We start from the raw sequence: 27546 nt of genomic DNA on the forward strand, positions 1-27546 counted from the left end.
CAAGAGGCATGGGCTGGCATTGCCGGGCGTGTGATTTTGGACGGTTGCATGTGCGGCCTGGTGGGCAGCGGCTTGGAATGCCCTGTCTGCGGTTTCTCCGCCTGACAACATGCGTGTGTCATGGCAAACCTTGTACTGCTAGGGACGCATGCAGGGCGTCAAGCATTCTGGAGGGCGCGGGCGATGCAAGAGGCATGGGCTGGCATTGCCGGGCGTGTGATTTTGGACGGTTGCATGGGCGGCGTGGTGGGCAGCGGCTTGGAATGCCCTGTCTGCGGTTTCTCCGCCTGACAACATGCGTGTGTCATGGCAAACCTTGTACTGCTAGGGACGCATGCAGGGCGTCAAGCATTCTGGAGGGCGCGGGCGATGCAAGAGGCATGGGCTGGCATTGCCGGGCGTGTGATTTTGGACGGTTGCATGTGCGGCCTGGTGGGCAGCGGCTTGGAATGCCCTGTCTGCGGTTTCTCCGCCTAACAACATGCGTGTGTCATGGCAAACCTTGTACTGCTAGGGACGCATGCAGGGCGTCAAGCATTCTGGAGGGCGCGGGCGATGCAAGAGGCATGGGCTGGCATTGCCGGGCGTGTGATTTTGGACGGTTGCATGGGCGGCGTGGTGGGCAGCGGCTTGGAATGCCCTGTCTGCGGTTTCTCCGCCTGACAACATGCGTGTGTCATGGCAAACCTTGTACTGCTAGGGACGCATGCAGGGCGTCAAGCATTCTGGAGGGCGCGGGCGATGCAAGAGGCATGGGCTGGCATTGCCGGGCGTGTGATTTTGGACGGTTGCATGGGCGGCGTGGTGGGCAGCGGCTTGGAATGCCCTGTCTGCGGTTTCTCCGCCTGACAACATGCGTGTGTCATGGCAAACCTTGTACTGCTAGGGACGCATGCAGGGCGTCAAGCATTCTGGAGGGCGCGGGCGATGCAAGAGGCATGGGCTGGCATTGCTGGGCGTGTGATTTTGGACGGTTGCATGTGCGGCCTGGTGGGCAGCGGCTTGGTATGCCGTTTCCCCAGCGACTCCGAAGCTTCCAGTGCTGTAATCACATGGTATAATGTGTTGGGGCACGCGTTCTACACGCCAGGCATACCGCATCAACCGACGGGCCCCGTGCGGATGGGCGCGCCGCTGCCCTGTCCCGGCTTACGGCTGCCAGCAACAGAGGCTACATTCCGCCCCCACCAGCGACTCCGAAGCTTCCAGTGCTGTAATCACATGGTACAATGTGTTGGGGCACGCGTTCTACACGCCAGGCATACCGCATCAACCTACAGGCCCCGTGCGGATGGGCGCGCCGCGGCCCTGTCCCTGTTTATGGTTCCTGACATTGCCTGAGCACCCAGTGCCCCTGCCGGCGGCAGAGGCTGCATTCCGCCCCCACCAGCGACTCCGAAGCTTCCAGTGCTGTAATCACATGGTACAATGTGTTGGGGCACGCGTTCTACACGCCAGGCATACCGCATCAACCGACAGGCCCCGTGCGGATGGGCGCGCCGCTGCCCTGTCCCTGCTTACGGCTGCCAGCAGCAGTGGCTGCATACGGCCCACACCAGCGACTCCCCAAGCTTCCAGCGCTGTAATCACATGGTACCATGCGTTTGCGCGCGCGTTCTACACGCCAGGCATACCGCATCAACCTACAGGCCCCGTGCGGATGGGCGCGCCACTGCCCTGTCCCTGTTTACGGTTCCTGACATCGCCTGAGCACCCAGTGCCCCTGCCGGCGGCAGAGGCTGCATACCGCCCCCACCAGCGACTCCGAAGCTTCCAGTGCTGTAATCACATGGTACAATGTGTTGGGGCACGCGTTCTACACGCCAGGCATACCGCATCAACCTACAGGCCCCGTGCGGATGGGCGCGCCACTGCCCTGTCCCTGCTTACGGTTCCTGACATCGGCTGAGCACCCAGTGCCCCTGCCGGCGGCAGAGGCTGCATTCCGCCCCCACCAGCGACTCCGAAGCTTCCAGTGCTGTAATCACATGGTACAATGTGTTGGGGCACGCGTTCTACACGCCAGGCATACCGCATCAACCGACAGGCCCCGTGCGGATGGGCGCGCCGCTGCCCTGTCCCTGCTTACGGCTGCCAGCAGCAGTGGCTGCATACGGCCCACACCAGCGACTCCCCAAGCTTCCAGCGCTGTAATCACATGGTACCATGCGTTTGCGCGCGCGTTCTACACGCCAGGCATACCGCATCAACCTACAGGCCCCGTGCGGATGGGCGCGCCACTGCCCTGTCCCTGTTTACGGTTCCTGACATCGCCTGAGCACCCAGTGCCCCTGCCGGCGGCAGAGGCTGCATACCGCCCCCACCAGCGACTCCGAAGCTTCCAGTGCTGTAATCACATGGTACAATGTGTTGGGGCACGCGTTCTACACGCCAGGCATACCGCATCAACCGACAGGCCCCGTGCGGATGGGCGCGCCACTGCCCTGTCCCTGCTTACGGTTCCTGACATCGGCTGAGCACCCAGTGCCCCTGCCGGCGGCAGAGGCTGCATACCGCCCCCACCAGTGACTCCCCAAGCTTTCAGCGCTGTAATCACATGGTACAATGTGTTGGGGCACGCGTTCTACACGCCAGGCATACCGCATCAACCGACAAGCCCCGTGCGGATGGGCGCGCCGCGGCCCGGTCCCTGCTTACGGCTGCCAGCAGCAGTGGCTGCATACGGCCCACACCAGCGACTCCCCAAGCTTCCAGCGCTGTAATCACATGGTACCATGCGTTTGCGCGCGCGTTCTACACGCCAGGCATACCGCATCAACCTACAGGCCCCGTGCGGATGGGCGCGCCACTGCCCTGTCCCTGTTTACGGTTCCTGACATCGCCTGAGCACCCAGTGCCCCTGCCGGCGGCAGAGGCTGCATACCGCCCCCACCAGCGACTCCGAAGCTTCCAGTGCTGTAATCACATGGTACAATGTGTTGGGGCACGCGTTCTACACGCCAGGCATACCGCATCAACCGACAGGCCCCGTGCGGATGGGCGCGCCACTGCCCTGTCCCTGCTTACGGTTCCTGACATTGCCTGAGCACCCAGTGCCCCTGCCGGCGGCAGAGGCTGCATTCCGCCCCCACCAGTGACTCCCCAAGCTTTCAGCGCTGTAATCACATGGTACAATGTGTTGGGGCACGCGTTCTACACGCCAGGCATACCGCATCAACCGACAAGCCCCGTGCGGATGGGCGCGCCGCTGCCCTGTCCCTGCTTACGGCTGCCAGCAGCAGTGGCTGCATACGGCCCACACCAGCGACTCCCCAAGCTTCCAGCGCTGTAATCACATGGTACCATGCGTTTGCGCGCGCGTTCTACACGCCAGGCATACCGCATCAACCTACAGGCCCCGTGCGGATGGGCGCGCCACTGCCCTGTCCCTGTTTACGGTTCCTGACATCGCCTGAGCACCCAGTGCCCCTGCCGGCGGCAGAGGCTGCATACCGCCCCCACCAGCGACTCCGAAGCTTCCAGTGCTGTAATCACATGGTACAATGTGTTGGGGCACGCGTTCTACACGCCAGGCATACCGCATCAACCGACAGGCCCCGTGCGGATGGGCGCGCCACTGCCCTGTCCCTGCTTACGGTTCCTGACATTGCCTGAGCACCCAGTGCCCCTGCCGGCGGCAGAGGCTGCATTCCGCCCCCACCAGTGACTCCCCAAGCTTTCAGCGCTGTAATCACATGGTACAATGTGTTGGGGCACGCGTTCTACACGCCAGGCATACCGCATCAACCGACAGGCCCCGTGCGGATGGGCGCGCCGCGGCCCGGTCCCTGCTTACGGCTGCCAGCAGCAGAGGCTGCATACGGCCCCCACCAGCGACTCCCCAAGCTTCCAGCGCTGTAATCACATGGTACCATGTGTTTGCGCGCGCGTTCTACACGCCAGGCATACCGCATCAACCTACAGGCCCCGTGCGGATGGGCGCGTCGCGGCCCGGTCCCTGCTTACGGCTCCTGACACCGCCTGCGCACCCAGTGCCCCTCCCAGCAGCAGAGGCTGCATAACGCTCACACCATGCGTGTTGCAGCCAGCAGCAAAGGCTATTGCAGCCCCTTTCACTCCTTGAAGTTCCTACAACAAGCAGGTCCTGAAACTCTGAGCGGCCTATGCGTCATTCCAACAGGCCTCCATAACAGTGCTCAACTGAACGGACTTTCTATTTATGTAAACCCATGGCTTTCCCCTGAGCATGCGCACTGCAATTGCCCCTCCGTCTTGTCTCCTCCGCACAATACCAGTCCTGCTGCATTCATACTTGTTGTCGTATGGCCGCCATTCTTCCTGCGCACGGTACGCGAGGTGTATGGCAAGTCAAGGCGCAATGGCGGGGCAGGAAGTTGGAGGCATGACACGCACCACACCTTGACATTTGAACACACGTGACGCATAGCATGTGTTGCACACGCAAGCGTCCATGAATGCGCGCAGCAAACGATATACACGCAGACGCAGACGGAGTGAAGGGAGGGGACTACACGCAAGACTACACGCAAGACTACATTTAAGGCATCCTGGCGTATCGTACAGTTGCCAGACATTACCTGGCCGACATCTTCAACAGCACAATGGGCCATAATGGGTGACGCCGTTGCACCAATCCTGCTCTCATCCGGGTTGCTGACAAGCGCAGTTGGCTCCGTCCGTGTCGATGCGGTCGGTTGCCTTGCCAACTCCGCCCCGTGTCCGCCTTGCTGCACTGCCCCCATGTAGCCGAATGGATCAGTCACATCGTGTTCATTGCGAGGTGTACTACGCGCACGCTTGCATGTCCTGGGCATGTCCATGTCCAGTATGAGAAATCTCAAGTATGGAGCTGCTTAAAGCACATTGTGAAGTACGTGAAAGGAATGAGCACATTTACTGCCCGATAATTTGCGTATCATGCTGCATGATCGGGCTTCGCAATCAAGAATCCAAACTTCCATTATATTTGCATGTTCTCGTTACTATCACAGTTGTATACAGTATTTATCTTTTCTTACGCAACTCTACACAGCATGTCCACCTCTAACACTCCGGGCAAGACCGCCATGGCGCCTACGGCGCGCACCTACGCCGCTGTCTTAGCGGCGTCGCTGTCGCCTTCACCTTCTACCAAGGTCACTAAGAAGGCTAGGATTGAAACTGCAGTGACCGGCACTGTGGCTTTCGCAACTGCGGGATCCCCCCTGAAGGACGGGGCTCAAAAGCGCACGGAGCAGGCTGCTCAGCCCGCTGAGTCACAGATCGTCATGGACCTGACGAACAGTGACGATGAGGCGGGCCCCGTGAAGACGGCGCCGGTTCCCAAGGCCGTGGCAAAGGCGCGCACCATCAGTGCCATGCTGATGTCGGCCGCGCGCGGTAAGCTGGTGGCTGGGTGCAGAAATAATGTGATCATCAACTGGAAGGCCCTGTCCGTTCTGGGTGGCCTGGTCTCAACCTGTGCCTCCCTTGCCTTCTCCCTCTCACCTCTCAGGCGCTGGCACTCGCACTGTGGCGCCCACCGCCAAGGCCGCAAAGACCGCCGCGCCCGCTGCCAAGAGCGCCGTGCCCGCGGCCGCGCCCGCTGCCAAGAGCGCCGCGCCCGCTGCCAAGAGCGCCGCGCCCGCTCCCGCGCCTGCTGCCAAGAGCGCCGCGCCCGCTGCCGAGACCAGCGCCACACCCCCTGCCAAGCCCGCCACCGTAAAGGAGTCGCTCGCGGCCGCCGCCGGTGGCCCTGGGTCGTCGATTCCTGCTACCCCGCCAATTGTTGATGTTGACAACGAAAGCGACATGGATGACGGTGAGTTAGCCTCATGGCCTACTGCCAGTTCCTGTCTCCTTCCTGCTTCTTGCCTGCTCTTCGTGCCTTCCTACGTGCTACGTATTCGTGCATGCCCTTACTGGCTTCTGAACACCATGTCGCATTGATATGCAGTTGAGGCTAGCGAAGACGATGGAAACGACAAGGTTGCAGACATGGGCACGAAGCGTGGCCGCAATGCCTGCGGCCATGGCGCCATCGGTAAGCTTCGATGCACGAGCGTGCGGGCTTCTTTTTTACGCATAGGGCATACTGGTCACCTGCTACTAACCGAGACACTCCACCTGCTTGCAGATTGGAATAATGAATCAGTGCGTATTGCGAAGTTCGTCAACATCAAGAACACCAGCCGTTGGAATGGGATCGGGCACAATTTCGTCAGGACTCCTGAGTGCACGTTCTTGTGCCTTGCCTGCATGAAGCACCCCGGTGCGAAGGCCTCTGTTTGGACCAAGGGCGGCAACAAAGTGAGTGTGCTTGCAACCATGTAGCCTGGCAATGCAGCGTGTGAGCCGGATTAGGAGAGACTAGGGGTGTGCGCATACTGCACGCAAGCAAGCGCATGCACTGCGGCGCACCGTCTGGGGTACCCATTTACAGCTGCAGCCTGACAGCTAAGACAGGACCTGCTACCCAGCCGCCTCCCCGCATGCTTGCGTAAGCTTGCAAATCCCTTGTGTTCTGCTGCAGGTCATGAACATGACTTTGTTCAACAAGCACCTTCTCTCCAAGAACCATCTGGACGTTATAGGCGCGGCTAAGAACCACACGAAGATGTCCAACATTGTCGAGAAGCAGAAGGTCAAGCTCAACCCAACGCTGTGCAGCCTAATCCGTTCGGCCTACGCCTGCGGCAAGGATGCCATGGTGCGTTTGTGAGCGCGGCGCGTGGGCAATTGTGCATGGCGCACATGTGGGCGCGGCGCGCGTGCGTGCTGGTGTGTGTTCGTTTGGTGTGTTGGTGTGTGGTGGTGTAGCAACGTTTGTGGTGTGTTGGTGTGTGGTGGTGTAGCAACGTTTGTGGCACATTTGGTAAGCGGTACTAGTGGGCGTAGTGTGCTGTAGTGTATGCATACGGCATGTACAACAGGCATGGCGTTCGGCTGCATCTTTATCGGCTGACACGTTACAACGTGCACCCTTCCTGCTTGCTCGCAGCCCCTGACCCACTATGTGAAGATGGTCAAACTCCAGGCTGCGAACTGCGCTGACTGCAAGCATGACTGCAAGGCGCATACGTGCCGAAAATGCGATGCGTCCAAGGCATGCGGCAGTGGTATCACTATTTCCGGTCCATACCACACCGCGGAGAAAGCGTCGGAAATGCTGGCTTGCCTGTCTGAGGTAAGACCTGAACATATGCAGCTGTGGCGGGAGCTTACGGGATTGGGTTCGTTTTTGGCGTGATGGTATGCATTGCTTGGATGCTGGTGCTGTCCTTGTATCATACCCTCGCCAAGTATACCGGTGCGCATGCTAACGACTGACAACCCGCGATCTGCGCAGGCAATTTCAGAGGAACAACTCAAGAACATCAGGGCATCTCCTGTCATCTCCATGATGATTGATGAGTCTACTGACCGCACTGTTTCGCACAACCTGGCCGTGTACATTACATACGTGGCGCCCGATGACAGCATCAAGACTGAGTTTCTGCAACTGGAGGCAATGAACAATGGTGCCACGGCCGTGAACATCTATGACAGGCTCAAGGAGGTGTTCACGGTGCGTTCTTAACAGTGTGAACACGTGGCCTTCTCGAGCAGTAGATTGTGCGGTTACGCAGGGACAGATCATGCATGTAGAGCCACGGACGTGCGGACAGTGTCGGCTGTGTGTGCTGAGCTGTGTGTTCTGCTCCCCCGCGTGTGCCTGCTGCAACCAATTACGTACAGGAGAGCAAGATTGATTGGAGTAAGCTTGTCGCCTTTACCAGTGACGGTGCCAACGTTATGGTTGGGAAGCACTGTGGAGTGGCGACCCGCATCAAGACGGATTGGCCCTGCGTCCTGACTAGCCACTGCGCTGCGCACCGACTGGCTCTGGCCTGTGCGGACTTCTTCAAGGAGTTCCCTGCCCTGGTCAAGGTGGACAACATGCTCTCTAAGATCTACAACTACGCCAAGACCTCGACAGGTGCGCTTGGGCGCGCTAGTGGTTGTTGTGTGGCGAGTTGTGAGTGAATGGCTTCTTTGATGTATTGCTGTAACTTGTGCACACCGTGTCCTACAGTGCGAACCGCTGCTCTGAACGACATGTACAAGGAAAGGAAGGCGAAGGCATACAAGATCCTGAAGCCGCACACGTAAGCCGCACACGTCGTGCCTTGCTACCTGCTGACATGTGCGCTGGTGTGTGGGTGTAAGTGTGTATGTGGGTGTGTGGACGGCGGTAGCCTAGCCTGTGGAGTAGGGTGAGACGGCTTCACAAGCTGCGTGCTACCTGCTGCTGAGGCTGAGGGGTTGATATACATCCCGCTTGCACACTGCGCAAACTTACGCAGGGTTCGGTGGCTTTCCCGGTCTGAGTGTGTGAGGCGGATCAAGATTACCTACCCGATCCTGCTTGCCTTCTTCAATGAGCGGAAGAAGGACAAGAAGGATGTGGCCGCGGCCGAGATTTACGAGTGGCTCAGGTGTGTGGATGCCCTGGGATGTCAGGAATGCAAGCGTGTGCAAGTAGGCGTGGGCGCGCACTCGTGCTCTAGTGCGTATGTCCGCTGCATGTGTGTCCGTGACTGCGTTCCTGTCTTGGACTAAAACGCGATCACTACCACATGCTATTTCACACCTGCAGGCAGGTGGACAACCTCCTGCTCATCACCTGCATTGACGGAGTTCTGGCTGCAACAGCGGAATTGAGCAAGTGGTTCCAGCAGAGTGATCTCGCCCTCGTTGACGTGCATCAGTACCTGGAACTAGGGCTACGGCACCTGATCAACGCCTACACCTACCACAAGGAGGGCGAGACGTCGAACGCACCTCCATCCTTTACGGCACCCATCCAGGCCCTGATCAAGGACCTTGCAGCGAAGGATGGCGTGTTCCACGGCCACCAGATGGTGCTGACAACCCCTCCCACGACGATCGCGCCTGCCACCACCACCACCGCCACCACGACAGCGGAGTCTGACAGCGACAATGACGGCTCTGACACCAACACTGACACGACAGCGGAGTCTGGCAGCGACGATGATGACACGGCACCTACGGCACCGAGCTGGGCGGCTTTCCCTCAGACTCTATTCCGCAGCAAGCTTGCTCTCAGCAGCATGGTCAAGAAGCTGGTTGAGAACATCAAAATGCGATTCCCCGCTGATGTCTCAGTGGCTGCAAAGTTTGGGGTGCTGGGCCCCCGTGCATTGGCTGCTGATTCCGGTGTGCCGAAGTATGGCGAGGAAGAGGTGGCCGCTTTGGCACAGCACTTTAAGCCCGTCTTGGGTGATGATTGCCTGTTGGCAGTTGACCAGTGGGTGATGGCTCGGGCGCGCCTGATTGCAGTGGCAAAGGAGCAGAAGAAGAGTGGTGATGTTATGAAGGCGAGGCCGTTCTATGAGAGGCTCTTGTCGTGGCTGTCTGGCATGGGCCGTGAGCTCACTGTCCTGGTGCAGATTATGCTTGTGCTGCAGCCATCTACGGCAGAAGTTGAGCGTGGCTTCAGCGCGATGAATGACATCAAGACGCCTGGCCGGGCAAGCATGAAGCTTGGCACCCTTGACGTACTGATGCGTGTGCGCCTTGTGGGCCCACCAATTGCGTACCAGCAGCGGCCTGTGGCTGGTGTCTCCCTTGCCCCGTATGCTGAGTTTGATGCAACGCTGCTGGGGCCTGCAGTTCAGAAGTTCGCTGCAAAGCTTGGCCGCGTGCCCCAGCGCAGCAGCCACAACGCCCGCCCGTCCCGTGTGAAGCATCGTGTGTGTGAGATTGATGTCAAGGCACTTCTGAAGGAGGCTGAGGAGGAGGCCGTTCAGAATGTGGATGTCTCGTGCTAATAATTTGGCATACGAACGTTTGAATTCTTTGAAAGCGGTCCATCTAGCAAATACATACCCGATACGATTGTGTATGATTGAAACGTTGAAAGAAGGGACGATAGTGTATTGGGGATTCGATGCACGAGGGTGTGTGCCGACGTGTGAAGATGACTAAACTGGAAGCGGTTAGGCCGCGATGGCGCTCTGCCTGTGTGTATGTGCGGTAGAACTGTGACTGGTCATGGCTTTGGCCCCGGCACTTCGGTGACAGCAAGCAGTTAGCAGGTATAGCATGTACGCCGCGCAGGCAAGCGAAGGCTCAGAGTTGCTTGGGGAAACGCGCTGCGACATGCCTGTGCATATGATCGCATTTGGACTTGTTCATTAGTGTTGCACTGCGTGAAACAGATACAAAAGCCGCCGTTTACAGTTGCGAAAAAGCGAAATTGCAACATGTCAAGATGTCTAGACATTTTACATGGCTTCCACAAAGGCACTTTGTCTAGACAAAAAAATCGTGGATTTGGGGGCCTGTTTGTCTACCCCCTTGACAAAAATTTCCGCTCCAGAGGCCAGGAATGTCTGGGTCAAGACATTCCCCCGCAAACAAGATACGACCCCTGGATCCACTTGCTAACTGCCCTGTCCCGCGCCCTCAACACATTCAGCAGCCCATTGACGCATGTTTATGTACTAAAGGCATTAGGGCCTCAGGAACCCACTCCAATAAATTTAGTGGGATCAAGCTTCGACGCATCCTGATCAAAAAGGGTCCTCCCCAATTACCACCTGCTCAACCACGCAATTTGTCGGGCAGTCTTTCAGCACGCTCGCGAGCACTAGGCAAAGCCACCCCCCGCCACACACACGCACCCCCCGCACATACAAGCACACGCCTGAAAACAGGAAGAATTCGGCCAAGACTCTCAAGGAGTACATACCTGAATGCTTGCCTGTATGTGGCCTGCAGGTGGCACCGCCATGACCTGACTCACAAGATCACACAACTCAACTACCGTACATGGGACCGTACACGTCCCCCCTGGCCTGTCATGGGACACAGGACCAGTCCACTGCCCACCAAACCCACAACGCGGCACGTACCGCCGGGCCTTGGCCCGACAAAAGGGCTGCATTGGCGCCCCATGCGGCCCACGCATGCAAGCCACGCACCATGGCCACCCGCCACCATGAGTCACATTACCCGTACGATGTACAATAATCACGTTCTCCCAACTCCAAGCCACACGCGGTGGTCCAACGTCAGCTAGTTTCGCCCTCCCCTGCTCTTCATGACGCTGCCGCCACCAGAACGCCATCCACCGCCGGTGCCACGTCCGGCACCGGCGCGGGTGGCTCCAGCAGCCAGTGCAGCTGCTGCAGCCGGTTTGGTGCGTCAGCGCACAGCGCCGCCTGCTCGCGCATGCCCTGGTACGTGTGCGCCATGGCCGCCTCAAAGCCACTGACAACGCCGCCCGCCACACCCACCTCCTCAGCCTCAAAGAGACTGCGCAGCTTCTCCAGCAGCTGGCGCGTCTTGGCAACCCACACTGTGACGGGGCTGCCAGCGGCGGCGGGCAGGAGCTGCCGCAGGATGAAGGCCAGCCAGCGGCGGCCGCCCGGGCCCGTGCGGCTGCACAGCTCCTCCATAGCCTGCAGCCACGCCCGCTGCGCGTGCAGACCGGGTGTGAACTTAATCACGGCCGTCAGTGTGAACAGCCGGCAGTGCGCCACCCGCTGCGCCTCGCTGGCGGCGGCGGTCTCGCCCGGCGGCATTATTATTGTGGTGGGCATCGAGGTGAGGAACTCCAGTGCGGCGGCGGCGTTGAGTATGCCCGCCAGCCAGTACCCGTACTGCCGCATGCACGGGATAAACACCATGGGCGGATCCTGCGTTGGAGAGATAGGGGCAGTGGCAAGCACGGAAGCAAAGGTTGAAGCCAGGGGGGACGAGGCACTGGGGGACGTGGGCGGGGGGGGGGGGACGAGGGACTGGGGGACGTGGGGACGTCCAGGCAGGATACTGGTAGGGACGGGACTGGCGAGGTGTGCTGGTGGTGAGGCGACTCTAAAAGCGTAGGCACCTAACCTTGTTTGTGTCGTGAGCAATTTACCTGGCCTAGCCACAGGGTCACGAGCGCAGGGTCGAGTCGCGCATTCAGGCCATGCGCGTTGTCCATCCTCTGAGGACCTGGTCTTGAGAGTCCCTAACGAGCGCGCCTCCTTGACTCCTGTTGTACCTTTAACTAGTTCTTAGTGGCGTACAGGCCGGCTAGCTGGTGCTCTTGCAGGGAACGCCCATCAATCGTCCCGCGAAAACTCGCGGTGTTTCCTCCTGCGGCAAACGGCCCGGCGAGCAAGCCAGATACTCTTCCTTCAACCTCAGCTACATTAAGGCCCACAACGGCTGTCCGGGAATAGCCCGGGCGCTCCTCGCGGAGGTGCAAGTAGCCGAGTGTGCGGCCAGAGAATCCGCGCTGCTGCGCTGTGATGTAAACTCAGCTGCTACAGGTGTTCTAATAAAAATTTATAACTGGATATGGCTAAAAGGAGGGCGCCGGCGCATACATGGTACCAGGCGTGTTATCCGGACCCGATCCAGACTCTTACGCCACAGCCAAGATAGAAGTGCAAGGTTCTCCATGTGATTCGACTATTATCGTTTATTTAACCCATCACTGGATGAACGAGCTTGCGAGGCCTGAACCAGGCTACTCGCTCAATTTGCACCCGTCCAAAACTGACTGGCATTTGCATCCATTATAAGGAGGAATGCGTGTGTGTCGTCGGTATCTTGCTGCCTGCTGAGCCAGCCTTTCAAACCCTTGTCACTCCGTGATGCCGCCAAACGAGCTCGGAGTCAAGCCGTTACAAGTGCCTTGACCTGGCCTTCGCTACGCGGTCGCTACATTCACAGCTACTGCGGACTTACTCCTGAGCCGCTACGACCTACACTAGGGACGTCTGTGCTTCCCCCACACGACTCCTCCACGCCGACCGTGCCACAAATCCAGCGGCAGGCCCCCTTACACTGACCTCACACAATCGCGGACCCTGCAAAGCATCCACCAGCAAGCCTTTTGCCCTGCACCTACAATACGTCCTGATACACCTGCATCCATCTTTCCTTGCCTGCACCTGGCCGCCCTTCTTTAATCCAGACCCACCCACCCACCCCCTACCCCCGCAACGCTGCACACGCGCTCTGCCTCGCCGCGCGCGCGCCCGCTCTATGCCTGCTGGTAGTGGTGCAGGCGGTACAGCAGCGCGCGGCCCTTGGCGTTGCCGACCGCCAGCAGGCCGCAGTGCGGGCTGAAGTCCAGGCTGTGCACGTAGTGCAGCGGTGAGCGGCCCGTGGGCCAGTTGGAGAAGACGGTGAGCGAGGGCAGGTGCACCAGGCGCAGCGCGTCGCGCTTCATGCGGGAGGCCACAGCCAGCATCTGAGGGCAGCGTGCAGCGAGGGGGTGGGGCGCAGGGTTGGAGGAAGGGGCCGTCAGCTTTGAGAGGAGAAGCAAGCCACTGCGCCAACGTTTGTATCCGACATCAACGACAGACACGAGCCACTGTGCCAACGTTTGTCATTCGACCCGTGCTGAGAAGGCGCGGCAAGAGTCACAGTCCGTACGCGCCAGCCGGGGCATGGAACCTGGTGGTTTCCGCTCGAGCGCAGCGAGTTGTCGGAAACCAAGGTTTCCTGCGCTCGGAGTATTCGTTGTTGTGGGCCCCGAAGGGGCGTAGCGTGTGTCTGTTTGCTCATTGGGGCCCATGGGCTGCATGGGCGGTGGGCTCGGTATAGTAGCAGAGCGCGGGGTCGCGCTCGCTACTTTGCGAGTTTCCTTCTGCCAGAACTGACTACCGTCGTCCCTCGCAAACCGGCGCTGCCATTTCATCGTGCCCTTGCCCCTGATGGAACCTATTCGTTGGTCTTTGGAATATAATGGCCACCCCAACCCCCACCCCCAACCACAAACACACACGCGTGCGCTCACCTGCGAGTCGGGGCTGAACCGCAGCGTGTCCACATTGGTCGTCAGGTTCATCAGCTCGCGCGCGGGAGCCACAGACACACGCCCGCCGCCGCCCAGCCCCGCGCTCGCGGCGCGTGCCGCCGCCTCCTCCACCTCCGCCTTGCGGTACACATTCACAACACCCGACCCCGCGCCCGTCGCAATCCAGCGCCCGTCCGCGCTGAGCGCCAGGCTGCTGGCGTCGCCGATGTTGCCCGAGTCCGCGAACACGAGGCGGCAGCGGCGCGTGCGCAGGTCCCACACGTGCACCGCGCCGTCGTCCCCGGTGGACAGCAGCTCCGAGCCGTCGTGTGTGAAGGCCAGCGCGCGCACGTTGCCGCTCATGCGCAGCGAGGCCACCCACTGCCGGCTGCGCAGGCTGACTAGCGGGATGGAGCCGCCGTCGCCCGTGAACGCCACCAGCGGCTCCGAGCCAAAGGCCGAGGAGCTGCGCGGGAGGCGGCGGAGGAGCAGGAAGAGGCGGGTCGTGTGTGGGGGTGTGCGGTGCGGATGGGAAGGACGCACAACAATGCCGCGCACATGGGTTGAGGTCCGCCGCGCGATTGCAGTACTGCAGGATATTCTACGGCACCGCCCCGCGCTGTTGTTAGCCCGCTGCCCCCTCCCGCCCCCCACCCCCCCACCCCACACACACCCACACACACATGCATGCACGCGCACCTGGGCGGCGACACGTCGAAGTGCTCCAGGCTCTTGAGCCCGCAGCCCGCCGGCCCCAGCACCCGCTCCACGCGGCCGGCGCCCATGTCGAACACGTAAAAGAACGGCCGCCGCCCCGCCAGCACCACCCGGTCCGCAGCGGCGGCGGCGGCGCCCGGGCTGGCGGCGCAGGGCGCGAAGGCGGCTGCGGTGACCGGCAGGTCGTCCAGGTGCACGGCCTGCAGCAGCGGGTTGCGCAGGCCGTCGGCGGTGAACAGCCGCAGCTTCTTGTCCAGGCCGGCAGTCAGGAGCAGCTGCAGGCGGGGGAGGAGCGCGTGGCACGTGGGCGGGTGGGAAATTAGGCGGGAGGGACGGGAAGCAGACGCAAGGTCTGTGAAGGGAGGGGAGGCAACAAACATGTCGCGAAGTGTGTGGTGCTGAATTTGCCTCATCCTCACCCACACCTTCCTTGCACCTTTCCCTTTCGCATGTGCCCCCTCCCTTCCTCCCTCCCTTGCGCCCGGCTGCCCGTCGCACAGACCTGGCCGTTGGGGTGGAACTGCACCGCCTGCACCACCGCCTCGCTGGGGCCGTGCTGGTTGGCGTCCTTCAGCCGGGTCGTCTCGATCTGGCCGGCCGGCAGCCGCCGGGAGGCACCGCCCGCCCGCCGCTCCGTCAGCCCACCGGCGCGCGCCAGCAGCGCCTCAGCCTCCGCCGCCACCTCCGCCTCCTCCGCGTCCTCCTCGTCCTCCTCCGAGTCCTCGCCGCGCCGCTTCTTCTGCTCCTGCTGTTTCGCCTTCCGGGTTGCCCACGAGGTGCGCGGGTTGAGCGCCTGGTGCTGCTTGCGCAGAGCCGCCTCATACTCGGCGCCTGCAATGAGGTGGGATGGGTGGTTAACGTGATGTAGGGTTTGTTGTGTGCAGGAGGTGCCAGATAGGCGCGCAGCGGCGTGCAGCATCGTGAAGGGTGAGGTGCAGGTGGCACGGGAATGAAGGGAGCGGGCGAGCTCGCAGCGCGCTGCAGGCTGTAGGCCTCAGATCCATCATGGCACCCGCGCTTTGCGTCTGTCTGTCCGCATACACAACATGTCATCCTGCGTGGCGTGCACTCCGCCGCCGCCTCGTTTGCCGCTGTACCGTCCTGTTGACCTCCCGTGCCACCCCCTGCCGGCCTGCCCGCTCACCGTCCATGGTGGTCTGCTTGTCGTCCTTGCGCAGCTTGCGCAGGCGGTTCACCTTGGCCACGTCCACACTGAGGGTGGCGTCGTCCGGGTCAGCCCACACAGCCACACGGCCTGTAAGCATGAGCGCAGGGGAGGGCGTAGGTATATGTGCGCGAGCCCAACGCCTAGGTCTCGGTGGGGCAAAGCAGGGCGCAGAAGGCGGCCACAATCAGTGCACCACTTGGTGTCAGCACCGCGACGCCTGAGGCAGGTGGGGCGCCTTCCTATGCGGGGAGCTCCCTGGAGCCACCCTCCAGCCCTCCTGCAAGCCGCGCCCAACTGCCCACCCGCCAGCCAGCCAGCCATCCCGCCAAGCGCCTGTCACGCACCTGGCCGGCCTGGCCTAGAGCCCTGCGTGGTTGCTGCTGCCGTCGCCGCCGGCTGCTTGCCACGCCCTGAAGAAGTGCCAGCGCCCTCCGAGCTGCGCACACGCGCCTTCACCGCCTCCTCCTCAGCCCCGTCGTCCTCCTCTTCCCCAGAGCTGCCCGCCACGCCGTCAGCCTCCTCCTCCTCCTCCTCCTCCTCCTCGTTCCCCTCCTTGCCGCCAGCTGCCGCCGCCTTGCCATCGGCTTCCTCCTCGTCGTCGCTGCCAGCAGCTCCCGGCCCGCCATCGCTGTCGCCGTCGCTGCTGCTGCCACCCTCGCCGCGCGTGTCCTCAAAGAACAGGTCCGAGTCGTGCAGCAAGCCGCCGCCGCGTGTGGCCTGCAGCCATGGTTGTGAATGCGCGCACAGTAGATACACACCAGCACGTCAGCGCAGTGCCCGCGCTAAGCACGGTATTCAGCCAGGCATGCAGCCGGCACGCTACGTCTTTGCCGTGGACCGTAAGCCGTGCCAAAACCCCAGGTTGTCGTAAGAGCCCACCCCATGTACAACACGCGTCTGCACACAGGCCGCGCAAGCCCCGTACGTAGCAGAAGATGTCAGCAACCGGCACCCGGCCAACCCTGGGAGTCCGCCACCTGCCTGCTTTATGAGCTCGGCGACGGTCTCCTCGCCCTCCTCCTTTTCGCGCTCAAAAAGGGCAGTGGGATCCTCTTTCGTTCCAAACAGAAACTCCTCCAGCTCGGCAGCCTGCGGCGCAGACACGCATTTGAGGGTTCGGCTGGCGGCGGGCTTCTGTCGTTGCGGCCTGCATAATATCCCGGCATCGCTTCTAATGCATCCATATGTTGCCAAGATAGTCAATTAGCATACCTTTGAGGCGGCATCCTGCTTGTAGACAATACGCTGCTTTTTCTTCTGCTTCATTCTACCAATTGACAGTCACGTTTTTGTTTAGATGTGAGAAATACACGCAGAATGTAGGAAGTAAAAGGAACCTACAAATAACGGCCCGTCGGCTGTGAACGGATTCTGAGCTGTCTCCGCGCGTGCTTGATAGTCCACGCGATGTGACATATAAGCTTATCAATTGTACAGCAAAGCAAGGTCATCTATTAACAGGGCAAAATGGCTTGACTTCGGAACCATCGGCAGCTGCATGGCATAGTTCTATGTCGCTTGGCCGTTGCCTAGAACGCATGGCTGCATGTAGAGCGCATTCATTTGTAGTTATCAGCAGCATGACAAGACTCGTGCAGTTCAAGGTCGCTGAGCCCCGAGCAGCAGGGAAGCAGCAACTGCGCCTTGCCCTGAACTGATCATTGCTGAAGAACAAGTTAGAGATGAATCAGCCACCACCTCCGCCACCACCGTCGCATGGCTATGCGCACGGCCCTGGCGCGAACTTCGGGGCAATGGCCGACCCGTCCGGGGGCGGAATGCCTTCCGGAATGGCACCGCCCATAATGAACATGCAACATATGATGCAGCCGCCATTTGTAATCATCCAGCAGCCTCAAGGCATGCAGGGTTTGCCGCAGCAAATCCTTCTGCACCCGCAGAATCCGCAACAGCAAATGCCTGGCACGATGGAGCAGCAGCAACACGGCATGATGATGCAGCAGCACCAGGCTCACCTGGCGCAGGCCGGGATGCAGGCCGGGCATTTCGCGCCTGCGCAGCCCATAGGGTCCTTCCAGCAGGCTCCTCCCGCGCCGCCGCAGGACCCGGGGCAGCAGCACATGCAGCTGCAGCAGCAGGCCCAGCAGGCAGCAGCAGACTACCAGCATCAGCAGCTGCAACAGCAGGCCCAGTATCAACAGCAGCAACAGTACCAGCAACAGCAGCAGCAGCCTCCGCAGCAGCCGCAGCCGCAGCAACAGCCCCTCACGACGTACCAGAAGCAAATGCTGGCGGAACGGGCGGCGCGGGGCCAGCAGCAGCCCCAACAACAAGAGCAGCAGCAGCAGCAGCAGCAACAACACCAGCAATTGCAACAATCACACTCCGGGCAGCACCTGCAAGGCGGCGGTGGCATGGCGGGGATCGTGCCGCCGCCTCCGCCACCGCCGCCGCGACAAGACCCCGACGGCGGCGGCGCCCCTCCACCGCCGCCCCCGCCGCCACCTGAGCCCGCGGGCAGCCATGCCAGCAACGCGCAGGCCTCACAGCAGCAACAGCAGCAGGAGGCTGCGCCCGAGGCGGTGGAGCAGCAGGCGTTTGACAGCATGACGCCTGAGCAGCAGGCCGCCTACATGGAGCAGTGGCAGGCCTACTACCAGCACCAGTACTACTACGGCACGGCGGCGGCGGCGGGGCAGCAGGGCCACGAGGCGTACGGATACGGCCAGGTGCGTGCGTGCGTGTGTGTTTGTGTGTGTTTGTTTCATGTTTGTGACAGGGAGGATGGGGGTCGTCCCTCGCGACAAGGCTTGTTTCAGGCATGAGGGAAGCACTGATGCGGCTGAACTGCGCGTGGAACCCGCTGCCCCTTTGTGTGCTCGCCCCCACATGCAGTACGGCTACGCTATGGACGGGCAGCAGCAACAGTACGGCTACGGGGCAGATGGGTACGGCGGCCAGGTGCGTGGTGCAGGGGCATCAGAAGAAGGAAAAGGAGTGTGGCGCCCAACGAGGGGCGTGGGCCCGGCCAGGCAGCCGCCCCAACACAGCGTGTGTAGGTCTAGGCATGCAGACCGGGTTGCGCCTGTAACACCCGTCCCCGTCAACCGCCCCAACCCGACCCGTACATATGTGTGCCACCCGGGTATCTGGCATGGTCGCAGGCGGGCGCGTACGGCGGCGCGGGCGCCAACATGATGCAGCACCAGCACGCGGCGGCGGCGGCGGCGGCGGCGTCTGGGTACGGCGGTGCCTACCCGCAGCAGCACGCGATGGCGGCCCAGCAGCAGCAGATGGCCATGATGGGCGCGCACCCGCAGCAGCACGCGCACATGATGGCCATGGGCGGCCAGGCGGCGGCGGGCGCACACGGCGGCTACATGCCGGGGCGGCTAGGTGGGTGAGGGCGGGGCTGGCGGCTGGGGGCTGGGGTTCCACAGACAAGGGTGCTCGGGTGCTGGTGACCGTAATCCTTCGTGCTGTGTGTGGTCTTGCGTGGACAGGGGCCCCTCACTGAGGCCCACAAACTCCACAACACCGTTTCTAACACCACTATACCTCCTCGCCCACCTCTTTGCCACTGCTGCTGCTCGCTGCCGGCCAGACGTGTCGGGTGCCGGGGGCATGATGGGCGTGATGGGCGGCATGGTCAGCCCCGCGTCAGCAGGCGGCGGCGGCGGCGGCTCAACCGGCGGCGGCAGTGGGCGTCACATCCCGGAGTGGCTGCGCCAGGAGCTGCTGAAGCGCCAGGTGGCGGCGGCGGCTGCTAGTGAGTCTGGGGGGCTGCGAGGGCGCGTACCTGCTGTCCGGCTGCACGGGTTCGAGTGGTCTGGGCTGGAATGGGGGGTTGTGCGTGGGACGTGCGGCACGGGGGATCGCACAGTCTTGAGGCGGTGGCGGTGTGGCCCACGTGGCGCCGTGAAGGGCGTGTGCCAGTGCCGCACCCGCGCCTGAGTGTCCTTATACGTGATGTGCTGGGGTCCATGTCGCCAGGCGCCAAGAAAGGCAGCGACAATGAGGATGAGGACGATGACGACGACGATGACCGAGCCGGAAAGGCGGCGGCCAAGCCCAAGCGCCACTTCACGGAGGCGCCTGGAGGCGGCAGCCGCTGGGGCGGGCCGGACAAGGACCAGGGCCAGGAGCCGGCGGGCGGCAAGGGCAAGGCGGGCGGCAAGGCCGGTGCTCGGGAGGAGTCGGAGGAGGAGTCGGAGGAGGATGACGAGGAGGTGCGGCGGGAGGGCGGGGAGCCCTGGTGTCAGTGTCAGTAGTGGGGCTGCTGACCAGGCATACCTGTACGAAAGCGTGCCGCTTACACCTCGGTTGCTGGCCAGCCAGTCAGATCGAATCCCAGCTGATGACTGGTGGTGTGCTGCCTGACGCGCTCGGGACCCTTTGCCCCTGCCGCCGCCCCCGCACCGCCGGCCCTGCAGGACGCGGCCATCCGACAGGAGGTGGTGAACCGCGAGATCAAGACCAACCTGACGCAAATCCTGCTCGAGGTCACGGACGCGCTGTTCGGTGAGACCGTGTATGTGTGTCTGTGTGTGTGCGTGTGTACTTGCTTGGAAAGAAAGGCACTTTCTCGTTCGACGCCGTCATCCTCGCCCTCAGACGCAGCAGGGATGGCGTTGAGCCTTTCCTGCTGCCTCAGCCGCCGTCTTGACCGCCCTCCTGTGCTCCACCCGGCCTGTATCGCAGAGGAGGTGGCTCGCGAGGTGTACGCGGAGACAGCGCCCGCAAAGAAGTCGGCGGCGGAGGGCGCCGTCAAGCTGCAGGCGGGCGCGGCGCTGGTGGCGGGCGGGGACGACGACGACGGCGAGGGCGGCGGCGCCGGACTGCTGGGGCTGGGCTACGGGTCCGATGAGGAGGAGGACAAGGACCAGGACGGGGAGGCGGGTGGCAAGGAGCCGGCTGCTGGGGACGCGAGTGGCAAGGCTGGTGATGGAGTTACTGGTGCTGCGGCGACGGCGGCTGCAGGCGGCAACAACGGTGGCGCGGCTGGCACTGGTGACGGCGGCAGCGGTGCGGGTAGGCGCGTTGAGACGTCGGAGGCCCTGGCTGGGTCCCGGCGTGACGTGACCGGGGCGGTTGGTGCGGACTCCCGGGTGCAGCCCCAGGTGCGCGCGTGTGTGCGTGTGCGTTTGGGGAGGGGGCCTAGGCTGGGTGGCCGGGCTGGCAGAGTGGGTGGCTGTCCGGTGCACACTAGGCATTCCACCGCTGGACTGCGTTGGCCTGACCGCATATTAGTGCACACGGCGATACACATATTCGGCATTGCCCGCCACATTGTGTGTGTGACTTCCTGCTGACACTGTTTGTGTGTCGTGTGGGGGTGTCTCGCGCCTATACCCATGTCTCGGGTCCGGTGCAGGCGATCGACAAGCCGCCGGCCGCGGCGCCGCCCCAGCCCGAGCGCCAGCCGCTGTACTCCAAGGGACAGAGGTAGGTGCTGGGCCGGGGCTGCGGCAGGGCGGATGGTTGCGGGCAGCAAGCATGTCTGCATGAGATGTCGCAGAACGTGAGTATTGCTGTCGCTGTGTCGGAGATTTAGTGCATATGTAGCATCTTGCCAGCGGCCCCACCGCGTCATACCCCCGTGCACCCGCACACACACACACACACACACACACACACACACACACACACACACACACATACATACATACATACATACATACATACATACATACATACATACATACACCCTGGTGGCACGGCGCAGTGTGTGGCTGCTGGGCCGCGAGGGCGACGGCACGCGGCTGCCCGCCAAGGTCATTGCGGCGCTGCCGCCCGCCGCGCCAGGTGCGTGGCACACGAGACGGCCGCTCCTGCAGCTTACAATTAAGAGGGGCGTGCGCGCTCATGGGCGGAGCCACATGAATGTCGCCGCCTGCTGGCTTCCCAAGCCCCTGGCTCCTGACACCCGGCCATCCCATGTGACGCACCACCCATCCACCGGCCGCAGGCGAGGCGCCGCGCTACAGCCTGGTGGCTGAGGGCCGCAAGGTCACCGCCGGCGAGGCGCAGCTTGCGTCACTGGAGGACCGCCTGCAGCCGCTGCAGCCCGCAGCGGCAGCGGCGGTTACGGCGCCGCTTGCAGGCCCCGCGGCGACCGTGGTGGCCGCATCCCCCGCGCCGCAGCCAGCGCACGCAGCGGCTGAGGTGTCGCACGCGAAGACGGCGGAGGCGGGCGCGCACGCGGCTGCTGCTGCGGCTCCTCCGGCAGGTGCTGGCCATGTTGCGCCCGTCGCGGCAGCCGCTGTGCCAGCTGTGGTTGCTGCTGCGCCGACTGCGCCTGCGCGTGAGGCTGCCGCGGCCGCTGCCGCTCACGCGCAGGCAAAACCACGGGAAGAGGCGGGCTCGGGCACGAAGATCTCCAAGCCCCAGGAGTCGGAGCCTCGAGATGAGAAGGCGAGGCGGCGGAAACCCAGCCGCAGCAGAAGTCGCAGCCGCAGCAGGTATGGCGGTGCTGGGCGCAGAGTGTGCGGTAGTGGTGTATCTCGCTGCCTGCAATCAGACAGCCCTGTCATGCGGACGTGCGAAGCAAGACTTGCTGGCTCATGCCGCCTGTCCCTGTCCTCGTTGCCTACCGCTGCAGGGACCGGAGGCGCAGTCGCAGCCGCAGTAGGGGCCGCGCATCTCGGTCTCGCTCGCGGAGTCGGAGCCGAAGCAGGTGCGTGTGCCAACTGTGGCCTATTTTTAATCAAGGCTGGCTGAAGGCTTGCGTGACGCCCGGAACGTGAAGCGCAGGGCATGTAGTTGGTAGCCAGAGTTTTGCTTCCTTTTCCAAGCATGTGTAGCCGACATGCTCACACCAGTGCACGGGCTCCATCGGTGCACACACAGGGACCGTGGCGGCCGCCGCGACCGCAGCCGCAGCAAGGGCCGTGGGGGCAACCGGCGCAGCCGCAGTCGCAGTAAGGACCGCGACAGGGAGCGCGAGCGGGAACGCGAGCGCGAGAAGGAGAGGGCCCGGGAACGCGAGCGGGAACGTGAGCGGGAACGCGAGCGGGAACGCGAGCGAGAACGCGACCGCGAGCGCGAGCGGGACAAGGACCGAGGCCGGGATCGTACCCGACGGCGGCCCTCTCGCAGCAGGTCCCCGAGCCGCAGTCGCAGCCGCAGTCGGGACCGGAAAAACCGCAGCGGCGGCGGCAGCGACCGCGGTCGCGGCGAGCGGGAGCTTGAGCGCCAGGGCAGCGGCCGGGACCGGGACCGGGAGCGCCGACGCTCTAGCCGCTCACGGTCACGGTCTCGCGAGCGGGAGAAGGAGCGGGAGCGTGGCCGGGACGAGGGCAAGAGCCGCTCGGAGAAGAACGGCAAGAAGGAGAAGAAGGACAAGGACAAGAAGCGGCGGCGGGAGGACGTGGCGTCGTCAGCATCAGGTTCTGGTAGTGACTCGGATTCCGGTAGTAGCCGCTCACGAGACGAAGGTACGGCCTTGCGTGCTGCCCCACCCCACTGCTGCGTCATGTCTATGCGTCCATGCGGCATGTAGCGTTAACTGCTATGCCGGCCACGGGGGCACGTCGTGTGTTGTTGTTTGCGTTCCATGCCTAGCTAGACGTCTGGGTGTGATGGGTGTGTCGCTGTGTGCTGCTGACAAGCCGCCCCTTGTTGACGCCCCTGCCCGCTGCGGCTACGGCTGCTGGGCGGTCCCCCGCCTGCCCCTCGCTCCGCCCCCCCCCTTGCGCCTCAGGTCGGTCGCGGAAGAGCAGCAAGCACAAGAGCAAAGACAAGAAGGGCAAGAAGGAGCGCTAGCAGGGCTGAGGAGGAGGTCATTGATGGGCGAGTTTGCGGGTCAGGTCTTCAGCAAGGCAGTTCAGGGGTTGTTGTGGCATGTGCTTCGTGCTGCATGTGCTGGCGGTTTCCCCAAGGCTTGCGATGAACCCTTGTCGGACTGGTCCTGCTTGTGTTGATGCTTGTGTTGATGTCGCACCAAAAGTGGGATGTGCCATGCGCTGTGCGATGTGGCCCGGTTTGAGTGTAGGGTGATGCATCGGTTCTGCTTCGCTCCGGAACTTCCGATCCCGGGTTGTTCTGAATGTAAGCTGGTTTAACTACATCTCATTGTGCTTACCTGCGCCGACTGCTTGGTGTCACCAGCTGTCCTACAACGACAGTATCCGGCTCGCCGGGAGGGGGGGTTGAGTGTGGGGGGTGGGTTGCCGCTGCCGGGGCGCCCCGGTTATGGGTACAAGTCATGTCGCTGCGGCCGTTCGCCTTCTCGTAATGGATGCGTGCCCCATTGATTGACGAGTACTTATTGCACTTGCTGTTGAATACTTTTGTTCAACGTATGCAGTAGTTACTATGAAGCTGCTTACAAAAGCTGAAGAAAACATGCTTTGCCTTGACGTTAGCCCGTTCGCGGGCATGGTCGAGACGGTCCGAGGCATTATGCGCTGCGCCATGGACACACGGGTACCGGAAAAACTCCCGCATCGCTATGGGCCGGCCCCGACAGCGGCGATGAAAATCGGCCGGGTGAGGATTGATGCCGTGAGGGATGGGTCGAAATGTAGATGGTTAACTTGTGCCTCGACCTGACGAGCAGGCTACTCTATGGACGATAGCGGGCTCGGTGGCCATTGTTGGTGTGGCTGCGTGGCAGCACTACTTCCTCATGGCGTCGCATCAACAGGTAAGCGCCCGGTGCCTGGGCAGAGGCTGCTCGATGCGGGGCAGTCACTCCCGTTCATGTGTGCATGATACATGGCATACCACCACGTCATCCTGACTGTACCATGCTGCGTGCAGCTGCAGGAATGCTCCGAGGAGATCGCACGCAAGGCGGCAGCGGCTGGACCCCTGGAACTGACCACAGAGGAGGTACGGGTCGTGTCAGAGTGTCATCACCCGCATGGCACAAGCAAGCATACTAAGTTGCAGCAGGGCTAGGGTGAACCCCCCTGACCCCCTCTCCACATGCAGGCGTGCCTGGAGGCGTGTGTGAAGGGCCAAGACGAGCTGGCGCTCATGCGAGTGTTCGGAGCTGACCCGGACCTCATCCAGAGCCTGGTGGGTGTGCACAGTAGAGGGTGTGCATGGAGTTTGGCGCCATTTGCAACGGGTTGCGACACGGGGTGCTCGCAGGCCGCGTACGCTGCTTGTGCACCATCCAGCCTTGCTTAAGCCTTATGAGTTATGACGACACGCCGCGCAACATGCATTTGCCCGCGTCCAGGAAACCGAGGTGGTGCAGCCGCTGCGGCATCCCCAGCAGCTGGCGGCGCAAGACATGCCGGCGCACCTGGAGCCGCCCCACCTGGTGCTGATGTGGGTCCCTGACTTGGGCAACACGGTTGTGCACTGGAATTTTGCAATGTCGATCACATCAGTGCCTTGATCACTCTTTCACGTGATATGACGCCCGGCAACTTTATCACACGCTTGCTTGCTTGGCTGCGTTAGTGACGTAGCGACACTCGCCCCTTCCTTGTATCTGCCGTGGCTCCACGCACTGACTGCAAACCTTGCCGGTGCATTCGCCGCTGCCAACCGCTGACGTATTGTAGCGAAGGACCGGTGCAGACCGGCAAGAAGTCGGTGGTCATGGTAAGCGTGCGCTGAGGTGCAGTATGTGTCCCTCCCGCACGTGTAGGGTCCCGTGCAACCGCTGCGAGGGCAGCGAGTACGGTAATGCTTCCGGACTACTGCTTTGTCTCACGTACTCCATGGGTATGCCCCTTGATGGATGCAGGAGGTCGCGCGCACAAACGGCATTACCGTGCTGCACCTGGACAAGCACTCGCTCGAGGCAGCCCACAAGGCGGCGTGCTGCTGGGGCGCGCTCGGCAGCTGGTGGTCCGGCGGCGGCAGCGTGGTGGCGGCTGCTTTCTCGCTCGCCAAGAAGCTGCAGCCGTGCATCATCCTGCTGGGTGAGTAGTGAGTGCCGCATGTTAGGTAAAGTCTCTTAAACGCTTTTGCCTAAGGTTGTGTTACAGTGCCATACACGGATGTGATGGTTGTGTCTTGCTTGCACAAGTCCTTGCAGTGATCTCATCCTTGGCGCTCAACAACTCCCCGCTCTGCCACGTCCATTCTCTCTCAATGTTTGCGCAGACAAACCGCACGAGCTGTCGCGAGGAATGCAGGTGTGCGTGCATGCGTTCTGCGTGGGCTCTAATGAAAAGCCACCCGCTTCAATTGGTGTGATAGCTACCATACCGCGTGTGCACTGAGATGGTTTCATCCTCGTGGCAATGCCACTCTCTGCTGTGCTGTCTCAGGTGGCGCTCCGCGCCGAGCTGCAACGGCTGCGGGCGGCGCCGCAGGCCTGGTCGCAGGAGCGCGTGTCGGTGGTGGTGACCGTCGCGCCGCTGCTGTGGCATCCGCCGGTCCATGTGCCGGCCCGCCACCGCATGAAGGTACGGCATGGGCGATGGTGGCGCGCGGCGCCCATCCAGCAGGCTCGTGTTCGTGTTTTTATTTGCTGAGCCCCTGGAGCGCAGAGGGAGGCAAAGTCCCCCTGGAACTCCACTTTCCCAATCCACCGACTCTGTCCCTCCCACGCCGCAGACGGCCCTGCCCAGCACCCGCCAGCTGGCCGCTATGCTGCACGGCTTCCTGCACCGCCTGCAGTCCAGCGGCCAGCAGCCCGTGCAGGCGCAGCTGTTGTGGGCGCTGCAGCAGGCCGCGCGCGATGAGCGGGCCGATACGGATCTCGGGTTCCAAGTCCACCAGTTCGTGCGGAGGCTATGGAGCCGCACCGCGCCGCAGATGGCGTGGCTGGTGCTGCGGGCGCGGCAGCGGGTGGCCGGCGACGCCAACGATGGCGCGTGAGTGCAAGCCCGATGCAAATGATCACTTGTGCAGGGGCCGAGCAATTGTCATTTGCTGACATGCTGCCCTGTGCTGAGTCGCTGAGTCGCTTACCCTCTTCCTATCTGCCCTGGCTGGCTGCTAACCATGCACAGGGCGCACCCGCTGGTGCTGCAAGACCTGGAGGCGGCACTGCAGGACCTGCTGGCGGAGGAGTGGCAGGGGTGGTGGTGGCCGGGCAGCTGGTCGGCGGGCACGTGGCTGCGCGTGGGTGCGGCGGTGGGGCTGGTCGGCGGCGCGGTAGCGGTGGCGCTGATGCCGGATGGGGGCGGCCAGCGCAGCGGCAGCGTGAGCGGCACTGCGTTGGTGCCGGTGGGCGTGTCGAAGCGCTGATGTGTGGGGCGAAGCAGGTGCGCCAGGACAGATTTGGGTCATTTGGCGGAGGCTTGGTGAGATGTATGACTTGGTGAATGTGAGCGTGTCAGGCCGGGAGGATGTATGCTTGAGCATCATGGGGATAGTATCCAAGACTGGATGGTGGGTAACATGTCCGAGCATCGAGTGACACCGTTCGACACTACTGATCTGGGTCTATGAAGCGGTTTCCAACTTGGCACTTCAGAGCGTGCCGCGATAGATTGCGTGATGGAATCGGGCGCGGCCATAGGATGGACATTGATGGTGGAAGGAGGAAGACTCCACCCGTCATGATTCTTACTCGCACTATCTAGCGTGTGGGGGCGTGTGATACCGTAATGGCCTCTAATGATACCGTACTATGATAGGTGACGGTGGTGGTGTGCATATAACTCCAACGCTATTCGGTTGGCACAGTGATCTGTCGGTGCCGGTATGGAGTATGGAGTGTCGGGCGCAACCCTGCAAACAGCTGACTGGCAGAGGGGCGGCGGCGTGCGGACCCTGGGCATAAGCTCTTGAAGCCATCAGGTCGATGACTGCCTGCGGGCTGGGGGCGTCTGTCTCGGTTGCTTTGTCACCAGCAAAATTCAACAGCGTGTGTGCCGCGAGAGCGTGACGGCATCAGGCGCGGCCAAAGGATGGGAGGCAGGAGGAACACTCTCTCCCCGGCTCCTAGGACCCAGGTGTAAGCCTGCTGGTCCCAGGTTGCTTCTGGGTGTAAGCTTTCTCACTGCGCTAACTGCTTGGT

General features: G+C 62.3%; 5 protein-coding genes across 5 annotated transcripts; 3 read left to right on the forward strand and 2 right to left on the reverse strand.

The window, feature by feature from the left end:
- The first annotated feature begins 4823 nt into the window (after positions 1-4823).
- Positions 4824-10195, forward strand: CHLRE_06g255850v5 (uncharacterized protein). The gene is made up of 11 exons (XM_043062698.1): positions 4824-5361; positions 5477-5782; positions 5918-6004; positions 6098-6270; positions 6494-6670; positions 6962-7147; positions 7310-7528; positions 7699-7939; positions 8036-8108; positions 8307-8438; positions 8600-10195. The coding sequence occupies exons 1-11, from the start codon at positions 5016-5018 to the stop codon at positions 9792-9794; spliced, it is 3135 nt and encodes a 1044-aa protein (XP_042923404.1). The 5' UTR covers positions 4824-5015; the 3' UTR covers positions 9795-10195.
- A 43-nt stretch (positions 10196-10238) lies between these two features.
- On the reverse strand, positions 10239-12293 carry CHLRE_06g255900v5 (uncharacterized protein). The gene is made up of 2 exons (XM_043062699.1): positions 11891-12293; positions 10239-11666 (listed from the first exon to the last, which is right to left on the reverse strand). The coding sequence occupies exons 1-2, from the start codon at positions 11954-11956 to the stop codon at positions 11067-11069; spliced, it is 666 nt and encodes a 221-aa protein (XP_042923405.1). The 5' UTR covers positions 11957-12293; the 3' UTR covers positions 10239-11066.
- A 339-nt stretch (positions 12294-12632) lies between these two features.
- Positions 12633-17063, reverse strand: CHLRE_06g255950v5 (uncharacterized protein). The gene is made up of 8 exons (XM_001696319.2): positions 16863-17063; positions 16632-16739; positions 15995-16367; positions 15627-15737; positions 14985-15313; positions 14465-14757; positions 13766-14231; positions 12633-13216 (listed from the first exon to the last, which is right to left on the reverse strand). The coding sequence occupies exons 1-8, from the start codon at positions 16914-16916 to the stop codon at positions 13007-13009; spliced, it is 1944 nt and encodes a 647-aa protein (XP_001696371.2). The 5' UTR covers positions 16917-17063; the 3' UTR covers positions 12633-13006.
- A 103-nt stretch (positions 17064-17166) lies between these two features.
- Positions 17167-23676, forward strand: CHLRE_06g256000v5 (uncharacterized protein). Its single transcript, XM_043062700.1, has 13 exons — positions 17167-18340; positions 18507-18572; positions 18776-19007; positions 19216-19380; positions 19605-19840; positions 20045-20132; positions 20313-20731; positions 20986-21056; positions 21337-21416; positions 21580-22072; positions 22213-22287; positions 22461-23047; positions 23314-23676. The coding sequence occupies exons 1-13, from the start codon at positions 17333-17335 to the stop codon at positions 23373-23375; spliced, it is 3582 nt and encodes a 1193-aa protein (XP_042923406.1). The 5' UTR covers positions 17167-17332; the 3' UTR covers positions 23376-23676.
- A 50-nt stretch (positions 23677-23726) lies between these two features.
- On the forward strand, positions 23727-27530 carry CHLRE_06g256050v5 (uncharacterized protein). The gene is made up of 11 exons (XM_001696576.2): positions 23727-24101; positions 24172-24258; positions 24375-24446; positions 24549-24635; positions 24802-24893; positions 25133-25172; positions 25318-25495; positions 25680-25711; positions 25847-25984; positions 26136-26395; positions 26534-27530. Exons 1-11 carry the CDS (start codon positions 24027-24029, stop codon positions 26769-26771), a joined length of 1299 nt encoding a protein of 432 aa, XP_001696628.2. The 5' UTR covers positions 23727-24026; the 3' UTR covers positions 26772-27530.
- Positions 27531-27546: the final 16 nt, after the last annotated feature.

This window comes from Chlamydomonas reinhardtii, chromosome 6, assembly GCF_000002595.2.
Source record: "Chlamydomonas reinhardtii strain CC-503 cw92 mt+ chromosome 6, whole genome shotgun sequence".
NCBI lineage: Eukaryota > Viridiplantae > Chlorophyta > Chlorophyceae > Chlamydomonadales > Chlamydomonadaceae > Chlamydomonas > Chlamydomonas reinhardtii.

Coding starts and splice junctions, on each gene's coding strand:
- CHLRE_06g256050v5 (XM_001696576.2), top strand. CDS start 24,027: ATGGACACACGGGTACCGGAAAAACTCCCGCATCGCTATGGGCCGGCC. Junction 25,985..26,135: donor CGGCCCGCCACCGCATGAAG/GTACGGCATGGG, acceptor CCCACGCCGCAG/ACGGCCCTGCCCAGCACCCG. Junction 26,396..26,533: donor GGCGACGCCAACGATGGCGC/GTGAGTGCAAGC, acceptor AACCATGCACAG/GGCGCACCCGCTGGTGCTGC.
- CHLRE_06g255950v5 (XM_001696319.2), bottom strand. CDS start 16,916: ATGAAGCAGAAGAAAAAGCAGCGTATTGTCTACAAGCAGGATGCCGCC. Junction 15,314..15,626: donor CAAGCAGACCACCATGGACG/GTGAGCGGGCAG, acceptor ACCTCATTGCAG/GCGCCGAGTATGAGGCGGCT. Junction 14,758..14,984: donor AGTTCCACCCCAACGGCCAG/GTCTGTGCGACG, acceptor CCCCGCCTGCAG/CTGCTCCTGACTGCCGGCCT.
- CHLRE_06g255900v5 (XM_043062699.1), bottom strand. CDS start 11,956: ATGGACAACGCGCATGGCCTGAATGCGCGACTCGACCCTGCGCTCGTG. Junction 11,667..11,890: donor TGACCCTGTGGCTAGGCCAG/GTAAATTGCTCA, acceptor TCTCCAACGCAG/GATCCGCCCATGGTGTTTAT.
- CHLRE_06g256000v5 (XM_043062700.1), top strand. CDS start 17,333: ATGAATCAGCCACCACCTCCGCCACCACCGTCGCATGGCTATGCGCAC. Junction 18,573..18,775: donor CAGATGGGTACGGCGGCCAG/GTGCGTGGTGCA, acceptor GCATGGTCGCAG/GCGGGCGCGTACGGCGGCGC. Junction 21,057..21,336: donor CTGTACTCCAAGGGACAGAG/GTAGGTGCTGGG, acceptor GGCACGGCGCAG/TGTGTGGCTGCTGGGCCGCG.
- CHLRE_06g255850v5 (XM_043062698.1), top strand. CDS start 5,016: ATGTCCACCTCTAACACTCCGGGCAAGACCGCCATGGCGCCTACGGCG. Junction 6,271..6,493: donor GGACCAAGGGCGGCAACAAA/GTGAGTGTGCTT, acceptor GTTCTGCTGCAG/GTCATGAACATGACTTTGTT. Junction 7,529..7,698: donor GGCTCAAGGAGGTGTTCACG/GTGCGTTCTTAA, acceptor AATTACGTACAG/GAGAGCAAGATTGATTGGAG.